The following is a 9,947-nucleotide window of genomic DNA, read 5'->3' as shown; positions in this document are numbered from 1 at the left end:
GTTGCGAATCTGTGTTAGTTTTATTAAGCAAAATAAGAACAAACAAGGTGTTTAGCAGACAGTTTTTGGGGTGTTTAGTTAACATGTTTACGTAAAGTTTTTAAACTGTTGAAAAGTTACAAAAAATTCAGCCCGGAGACAAAATTTCAATGACCCACTGACTTGCAACTCGTGCTCTTGTGGGGGCAGATGTATGTATTTGGGTTAAACGACTGCGACAATAAAATTTATTTCGCGCTTAAGTCAGCACCTCCAAAGCAGCTTTGTGATCACTGTAAAAAAAATTGTGTTCATTCTGTTTGGTGCAGGGATTTTGGATTGTGGTCAATGAATGGAAACCTTTTGCAGGCGTACACCTTTTATTGACATTTAATGCACATTTTAATCTTAAAGATCAATTGTAAAACATTTGTGTTGGGAGAGAACGATATAAACATTCGAAAAAATTGGCGGAAGCAAAGCCGACTATTGAACATTTAAAAGCGCAAGGAATACACGTGTATGTTAAAAAGTTTGTAAAATTTGTTACACTGCAAGTTCGTAAAGTTTACATCAGAAAAACGGTTCGAGACTTTACATTTGTTACTAGCGAACCAGTGGCGATTGTCAAAATTAAACAGGTTTTCGGACAAATCGTTTCAGGTAAGTTTTAGTAGCTTCACCCTAACGCAATCGTACATATATTCTACTGTAAAAACGCACAAAAAAAGCGAAATGGTAAACAACACAGTTAAACTTAAAAACAGGTTTGTACAGCTTTTTGTTAGGCGGCAACTCCCATTTTCAAATTATCGGCATAGTATTGCATGTGCTCTTTCGATTTCTCGTTCGTGAAAACATCAGCAATCAATGGCAACTCTCGCATGGACCTGAGCCAAGCTTGTACTTTGATACATTGGTGGGGTTTCAGTACTGGGGTCCACTTGCCAGTCTGTAGATTACATGAACTTTTTGAGCAAAACGAAGTTTGGAGTGGTAAAGATAGATAACTTTTAGGCAAAGAGAACAGTCATTTCGATTAAACATAAAAAATGTATGTTTTATAACATGTAACTTTTTCAGGGTATAATGGGTCAGCTGGTTATAAAGCAGGGGTGGGGAACCTGCGGCCCGCTTGCCTTTTTAATGTGGCCCGCGTCACAATTTTGTTAAAGTACAGCATAAAACGTACCATAAAAAAAACAATAATAAAATGTTTATGTACAAACATTTACTTGAAAAGACTTCGACATTTCTACATTTGACGTCAAACTTATTAAAATTGCCACACATTCAACCGCTTGCTGTATTTGTGACGTAACAGTCACTCGATTGTCTCTTCTTCCAGTAACAAATCATTTGCCATATGGTGTTAGTTTTAAATGGAGCTAGGGTGTTCCAGAAAGAATGCACAGATTTTAGTCGAATTAAGTGATAAACCTGTATGCCTTGTTTGTTGCGAACAAGTAACAGCAAAGAAAAAATCAAATCTGGAGCGATGAAATATAAAATCACTTGTGTGCTTAGGGTATGATTACACGGAATTTAAAAATAAAAAAATATTTGGCCCGCCCGAAAATGTTGTGCCATTCATGCGGCCCGCAGTACCAAGTAGGTTCCCCACCCCTGTTATAAAGCTATAAATCCATGTATTCATCATTGTTAATTTACCAGTCGGTTAAATTAATTTTTATTTTTAAGATTTAAATCCGCCCATATCGGATTGACTTGAAAGTACAGATTAATTTTGTACAGATAAAATGCCAAAATCTTGGTAAAGACTATCACAGGTAAATATGTATTTCAATATTTTCAATGCAGTACCTTATCAAGGTAAGGGTAAATTCCATAATCGACAAAATTTGGTTGCTCTCCGCCAAAGAAACGACCGCTGCTAGTGGTCAAATGGTTTTCCAAGAATGACATCGATTCAAGTAAAAGGTCGAATCCCTCACGAGGGCTTGTGAGAATAACAGCTCGTTCAAAGAAGGGAACAATCTGAAACAGATCATTAGCTAAATTACACGGCGGTGGGCCAAATAACAGGCATCAATAATTCAGTTGTGGCAAAAACGTGGTCGAGTCAACAGATCTATTGCTGTCAAAAAAACGCGTTTTCAACGTCCCAAGCAACGCAGGGACTTAGCTAAGTGTGTTTTGGGAGTCCTAAAGTTAGTTTTATTACGGAGTTGTTAACAAATTGAATGTTATATTCACGTAGATCCATATTCCCACTATACTAGACACATTATTTCGACTTGATCTATTTGTTGTGTCACGATACATACGAAATATTGCGTCAGTTTGTTCATTCAACACTTCTTGTGTAAAGAGACATTGTGCCTGGTATCGTAAAGGATCTTAAAGAGCTGGTTCAGTATTCTTATAAGCTTGCGCAATAGCACTCATGCTAACCCATTAGCACATAGGAAAATACACGCTACGCAAACACTGGCATGTGGCCACAGCGTGCACATCTAATGTTGCCCACAGTGGTACTCAATGGTACCCAGGGAGCTTTCGTGTATGGCCAGACATATGGAAATCTATATGGTGGGTATAAAATGATGTGTGGCTGTGGCCACAGCGTGCACATCTTATGTTGTTGACAGTGGTCCTCGTTGGGAGCTTAGGTGTATCCCAAGACACATCAAAAATTCGGATATCAATGCACAACAATTTCTTTGTTACTTACATGCAATACGAAGTGTTCCAGCAATTTGAATTGTTTCGTCCTGTCCTCTGATTTTTCGGGGACAATGGTGCGACCATTAACTGAGTTTAGAAATTCAATAGCATCTTTGTAGTTAGCAATGGCACTGGTACCATTTCGCGCAAGTGTGGGTAGCTGAAAGAACAATGCACATAATGTTTAATACAAACTAACAATATACGAATGTGGAAAGCATCAACGTTATGGTGACATAGAGTGCAGAAATATGTATTTCCTAGTAGCAATGTACAATATCATGTAGGAAATGCATTTGAGCAATGTTTTACAATATTCTGAAGCGTAACTTATAAGTCATTTAAAAGGCACAGGCGTCTAACGCTTTCCAACCAAATTCACTGAAGCGTGCAGGTGGATCAGATTGCTATTCACATTACGCAATAAGGTGGAAAATTTTCAGAAAGTTTGCCGAGGCCGGTTTGCACAGACGAGCCGGCACTCGAGCAACTCAAGCACATCGGGTTAACGTCACTGGGTCAAAACGAGACAAACCGGCGTGGACTTTGACCAGCGAACGAATCTCGAAGGTTCATGAAAGGGTTTTTGTTTCTGTGTCGTACAAATCAAATAAATGGAACTCACCGCATTTGCTGACGCGTCGTTTGTGGCAAGATCAACCGTTTTGTGCCTGAAAAGTAAATACGAATATTTTGCAATAGGTGAACTCGCAGTAGGCTACATGAAAACTGTAGGTTTGTATGTGGAGTTTTCTAACGCGTCTCTCTAACAATTTTTGATTAAGAAAATACCCTATATTCAATTCCCAGACGGCAACTAAAACATTGCTTTTAATATAACCATTTTACTGTATAAAAAAAAAGTTAATCTCAAAACCTTGCTTAAGAAACAGTTAAGCGCCGGAATTAATTTCGTTTAAGCACTAAGTATGCAAATATGTTCCCACAAACATATTGTCTTATATGACACAAGCACGAACTTAACTTACGGTAAGTTTGTAGCAGTGAGAACAAGCTTGACCGCTTGAGACATTGGGGACCAGTGTCTGTTGTAGAACACGATGCTGCTGTCCGTGGATTCCATCAGTGCAGATTTCAAGTGAACGATTTAACAAAAAACTAATAATATTCAAGTTCTGGAACTACAATGCATCAACGTTTACTTATAAAAAATACACTGCGATTTTCATTTGCAATGAAAGTCTTGCTAACATTACATACATGCCTATGATGCAACCTTGCAAAACCGAAATGTTAATGATGCAACCTTGCAAAATGAAGCATGCTTTTTTCCATCTCATCAGGGGGGTTTTAACGGAAAACAACTAACCAAAACTGCTAATCTTGCTACCAGATGCTTAAAAGAACAGTAAAATGCATTGCGATTTACAGTTGCATTGCAAGTCTTGCTAACATCACAGTTTGATCGAAACTCTCTAAATTGCTGCTGATGCAACATTGCAAAATAAATCATGCTCTTTCTGTCTAATCCGCTTTCAGACTTACAAACAAACCTAACCTAAAAAGTTACTAATCTGGCCACCAAATGCAGCAGCTCAACTTTTGCGCAAAGCTGACCGCCGCGGCAGCGCAGTTGTCTGTGATACCGCGAATTGAGTTCCGCCGTTACTTATACAGAGTTTGTCTACGTGATGTGGTCTGGTAGTCAATCCAGCTGACGTGTGCGATAGTTGGAGTTGTAAAGCAGACGGGCGGTGGCCGCCATTGGGCTTTTGTTTACACACACGTTGCGGTGACGATTGAACACAATCGACCCCTTGTCGAATCCGATAACACGCATCGTAAACACAGCCTAGTGCACACATTAGGTGATGTAACTTTTGCACATGTCATATAACATCCCTGTTTATGAACGGCCACAAATGCAATGTCAGGCAAATTGCTTACTCGTTAAATGTAGGTTTACCAACAAGCATCGGGCATTTATCTGTAGGGTTTAAGTTTTAGCTAATTGGTCAAATAGATATTTTATTAAATTATGCAGAATGCATTTTTGTAAGGGGTCAAATTGCACAGACAAACCCCGCCAAATAAAGGAAGAGTCAAGACTAACTAACATTACCTATTTCCCTTTTACTAAACTTTTTGGCAATCCTATGCAGTAGCAACGCAAACTTATTGCTGCACAGTAGGCCTACGCAATAATGAAATTATCCTACAATATTGAACATTACGACAAACCTCCTAAACCCTAGTATTTGGGCTTTTACGTTGATATAAAACGCAGCAACTGGTCGTTGTACTACAAGCTGGCTGGTTTAATAATTTAAACTCCAACAAGCTGCAAAGCAGACTGTCGCGTCTGCTTTGTCGTTTTTTCACCAGCTGTTGCGAAACGGAAGTAATACAACTAGAACAAAGACACGGGTACGCTCCAAGAATTAACACAGCGAAATTAGCGTAATGGATACATTAGGGCAGTGGTTCTCAAACTTTTTTTGTTGCGACGCCTCTGGAAAAGTTTTCTGGACTTGCGACGCACCAGCATATGAGGAAACTTTTTATTAAAGTTGTACAACAACAAAAAGCCTTGAAACGGGACTATTCTGCGACGCCCTTGGAAAATTAACACGACGCATCAGGGCGCCGCGACGCACAGTTTGAGAACTACTGCATTAGGGCAACCTTTAACACGCAACTGCGAATCCACAGGTTTTGTAGCCCACAAGGGAACTGGATAAATTTAGACTGTCGGAGTAAACAAGATCACTTGGTCCAACGCGTAGGTTTGCGCGCAGTTGTTTATGCTTAAGAAACCCAGAACCTTCCTTTTGAAACAGTTTTGTCGCTATAAGGAATCTACAACAACAGCAATAAAACAAACACATGCCAGTACTTTCTGTTTGCTTTTGCTTTTCATCTCACCAACATCACGTCACGTCACAGGCTTATAGTGTGTGTACATCGCCCTGCTTATCGAGCAAAGTCCGCAGTAACGCATGAGTGACGCCGCACCACTACCGGTCAACAATTGCTCCTGGCGTTTCAAAGTACGTGGTCAGTGAACGTGCGCATTTTTAAGAACTGCTAATAACAGACTGACCCCGGGTCTTTGAGGACATGGCCTTTGAACGGTGATTTTAGAAATCCAATTACAATGCGACAAGCTTTGGCGGATTTCAACATATTTTACTCCACTTATCTGCCACGTGTTAAGTTCTAAACACTTCCAACAGTGTTGTTTACATCAGTCCACAAAACGGGTTCCCGGGCGGGTTTTACGCCGTTAGCCGTAACTGGCTTTTTTGTTTTCTTTAACAGTTTTGAAAAGTTCTGCTTTTATTGTAGTAACAAGTTCCTTACATGAATGGCAGACCAAACCCTGGCCTATTTTAACATGGTGTACCTAATTTTAAACACTTCCTGGAGATAGATAACACAAAATTCACTTAAAATGACCAGTAAACAGACCAAATGACCAATCTAATACAGCTCAATTATTACAACGCGGCGCTTTCGTCAAACAATCTAAGCAACATGAATACCTGATTCCATTTAACATCAACTGTTGTCAATACAAAAAACTGACTCCACCAGTTCCACGTAAAAACAAGTCTTCCAAGTTAAAATGTCAGCGCAATAACAAAGGGACATATTTTTTTCCTCAGTACACGGCTATACGCCCACTTTTCGGTTCTTTGTGTGAACATAGCAAAAACTCCGCGCTACGCCCCCTTTATGCGATTGGACGAGAGAGTGGGCGGATCCGTCGCTGATTGGTTAATGCGCCGGTCGAACGAACAGCGTTGTGATGACGCACGGTGGTTTTTGGGCCAGGCCGATCATAAATAGGTTTATTGGTACGCCATACTACGGTAAAACTCACTAGTCATTATAACAGCTGGTCATGAGTTTGCAAATAAGCGAATACTATAACCCTTACACATGTGCTGTGTCACGATCAATGATGTAAGGGTGCATAAAACGACGTCATTGCCCGGTTATTTTTATGAATAACCAAACATGTTCCTCTTTCAGAATGATGTGTGATAAACTTCCTAGGGTCGAATCTAATACGAGCGAACTCAACCCTGACAAATATTTAGTCTTCAGCAAAAGAACAACATAAAGTATTTTAGGAAAAGCGCCTTTTTAATTCAAAACCATGTTTTTTCGTTCAATTTTCAGCGAACCTGACGTTTAAAGGACACATATACTATTTAATTACTATTCAATAAAAAAGAATTATATCTTGTGGTTAAATTGTGAACAGCTAAATACTTTAGAGGTTTTTAACTGATTTACTACTGAGCCACTAAAGAACCAACCGCAAGTTTAGGCCGTTCTACTTGAAGAAGTGGGTTGTAGCAGCAAAGTTAACTAATTTGCATGCAAGTTTTCCAAGAAAATTCCACAGATGTCTTAATGGCGCCATCTAAACACCAGCCTTCCGCTTATATTTAAGAGCGGGTAGCACACAATATTGTTGTTGACTTGTTACCAAGCGCAAGTAAAACTGTCTCCGTAATAATGTATAACTTTGCACTTGCTTACAAACAGCCTTCAAACTAATGTAGGACTGTAAATCAAACTGTAAGGCAATACGACATTAATCAGTGGTATTGAAACACAAGCCAATATACAGTAGTGCGTACGTTTGCGACACATTTACATGATGATTCATTGATTTGTGGTTCATAGTTAATACGGTGTTTGATTTGGAGCTTACACGATAGTTTCAGTTTACAGCACAGCGATTTAATCACCAAATGAACCGAATTTCAATGCACATAGAAACTAAACATTTAGTTGTGTAAAAAGCTGTATCGCACGAAAAATCACAGGAAATTCTGACGGTTTGAACACAGAGTAATTTTAGTACAAACCAAATATGTTTGCAGATTTTGAAATTATACTAACCTTAGTTTTGCTCTTTTGCGCCATCCAAGACAAAGTGGGAAACTCTGATCCACAGCGGCACCTAACGTACAAAATAAAAAAAATGTTACGTCTAGCTAAAAAAATGCTAGCTAAAAAATATTTAAAATCAATCTCACTTTATCGACCACCATGCGCTTGTAATATGGCTATAACTGTATGTAGTAATAATATAACAATAATAATAAACAAGTTTGCAGCCGCGCGATCTTGTTATCGCTGTTTTACATGTGTGTGTTTTGCATTTTGTCGCTTTAAAAGAAATTTGTCTTGCATGTTATGTCATTATCCTGATGAAGGCGTCTTGTATAGGACGTCGAAACGTCGATTGTTTACAATAAAACTGCTGGATGAGCAATACTTGGTCATACATTATGCCTGGCAGCAATAGCTTATTTAATAATAAACAAGTTGTGGAAAGGTGGTGTAATATAGTGCAAATAGAGGTTTTAAGGAAAACAGTGGAGAATATTTCGCAAGTGGCACATGTTTAAAAAATACCAAAATTTCGTAATGCCTTTGGAACGCTATATACGGATCATAAGTTTAATGGTGAAAATAACGGCCCAAATAGACGTAAAATGCGAAATGCTTTATTGTTGAAAGGTTTCGGCAAATGCTCATGCCATCTTTTTTACGTCTATTTGGGCCGTTATTTTCACCATTAATCGTAATGCCTTGGTCAAGCACTAAACGAAAATGTGAAAAGCAATAAATAAAATTGCAAAATGGCTTTATTGAAACTCTTACACGACACACACACAAACTACCGAGCAACGCCTAGCTGTTTCCTGGTAATTAAGTTAATCATTCGTAAGTGACAAAAAAAAAACACTTGAAACAGTTTACCATAAGCTCGACACATAATTGCAATTATTACAATCCAAATATCCTGCAATTATAAAACTAGAAAAATCTGAGCCAGTTTACTGCTCCATTTCAAGACTCGACACATAACTTGTAAGACCAAATTTCTTGGTCAATTAATATTTTTTATATTTTTTTTTGGCTACGACATCCGAACTTTTTTCCAACAAACCACGATTCTAAATCCCTTGGAAAAGTAAAATAATTATCACAAATATACATGGGTTGAGTTAATGTCGCTTGGTGAAAGAAAACAAAGCGACACAATAGCACAAAACAATCACCAAGCCGAAATAGCTGTGCGACATTGAAACGATGTGGAACGCAAAACTGTTGCAAATATGTGTTTAAACCTGCTATTAAGTCATGGATGCCATAGAATAAACAATAAACCATGGAAAACAAACTTTACCAAGACAGTTATAAAGAATATTTCCGTTTAAGTTGACGTTTTTGTCTTTGAGTTATCAAGTTGTAATCGGAATCGGGATAAATTAGGAAAAACAAAGATTGAAACACTTTTCTCAGTAGTTGTACAAGTGCTTGGACAAACAAAAAACCTTTTAGTTCAAAAAAATGAAGCAAACTTTCATTCATGTTTCATTCAGGAGTAAAAGGACAGCTGGATTATATCAAGAGTTTCTTCACCGCAGGTGGTCAGTGGAAAATTTAAAGATTCTGAATGAAAGCAATGTTATTTAGGTAACACGCAACTAACAGGTTTTTTCATTATCATCCGTTCCTGCACTTGGTCATACACGTGCTTGTTTAAATAGAAACCAACAGTTTACTACAACCATTCATAATGCTTTTTTACGAACGAGGATAATATTTGCCACGAAATTTTGGAAATAAGTATTATTACATCATCATTAGTCACTGTAGCTATAAATGCTCTGGGTTCTTAAATGTCCAAAAGTGGTTTCAAAGCGTACGCAGTCAGTCGTCAGTACAAGCACCATTAACACACAGATCGAAAACATCATTCACCTTAGCAAAGACCTTGGCGTGTTTCATTAGTATTGTTCACAGCAAGAGAGAGTAAACACAAGTACGAAGAACTTAAACGAACCAACGTTGACTTAAACGGCGTTGCGCTATGAATGTTGACACTTTGGTGTCAGAGTTCTAGCAAGGATCAGGCTTACACATTAACACGTAGCAGCTGTGCGAAAGACAAGGGATGTTTTTACCGTAGAATACAGTGTCCTTGAAAAGTAAAGTCAAAATTTGCGCAGATGGTTTTTTTTGTTGTAACATCGTGCCTTAACATGCAAAGTACTGATATGTGAAAGCAACAAATAACCAGCAAATGTTGAGGCCTTAATGATCTTGGGAAGTGAGATTAAAAATCGTGCCAAATGACTTGTATTGATAGACAAGCAATTAGCATGCCAATACTTTCTATGTGCTGATTTAAATAGTAATCGGAAATCAGTCAGATTTGTACGTGTTATACTGCGTTTTGGAAGTTATGGTAAATGTGAAAAGGGGAAATGTAATAAAAGTTTATT

General features: G+C 38.2%; 2 protein-coding genes across 2 annotated transcripts in view; both read right to left on the bottom strand.

Moving 5' to 3' along the window:
* LOC145204840 (sodium channel protein type 3 subunit alpha-like) overlaps nt 1–9,947 on the bottom strand; it is a 96,113-nt gene that overhangs the window by 638 nt on the left and 85,528 nt on the right. The window contains exon 41 of the mRNA XM_080077437.1: nt 7,549–7,609. Within this exon, the coding sequence (XP_079933563.1) occupies nt 7,550–7,609 (60 nt within the window). The 3' untranslated portion in view covers nt 7,549. The remainder of the gene's footprint in view (nt 1–7,548; nt 7,610–9,947) is intronic.
* Nucleotides 2–3,839, bottom strand: LOC145204855 (glutathione S-transferase omega-1-like). The gene is made up of 5 exons (XM_080077459.1): nt 3,657–3,839; nt 3,293–3,338; nt 2,675–2,827; nt 1,804–1,977; nt 2–931 (listed from the first exon to the last, which is right to left on the bottom strand). Exons 1-5 carry the CDS (start codon nt 3,749–3,751, stop codon nt 764–766), a joined length of 636 nt encoding a protein of 211 aa, XP_079933585.1. The 5' UTR covers nt 3,752–3,839; the 3' UTR covers nt 2–763.

The sequence above is a fragment of the Phallusia mammillata genome, chromosome 8, assembly GCF_965637545.1.
Source record: "Phallusia mammillata chromosome 8, kaPhaMamm4.hap1.1, whole genome shotgun sequence".
NCBI lineage: Eukaryota > Metazoa > Chordata > Ascidiacea > Phlebobranchia > Ascidiidae > Phallusia > Phallusia mammillata.
Note: the sequence above shows the minus strand (reverse complement) of the source record. Positions and strands in the feature narration are given on the sequence as shown.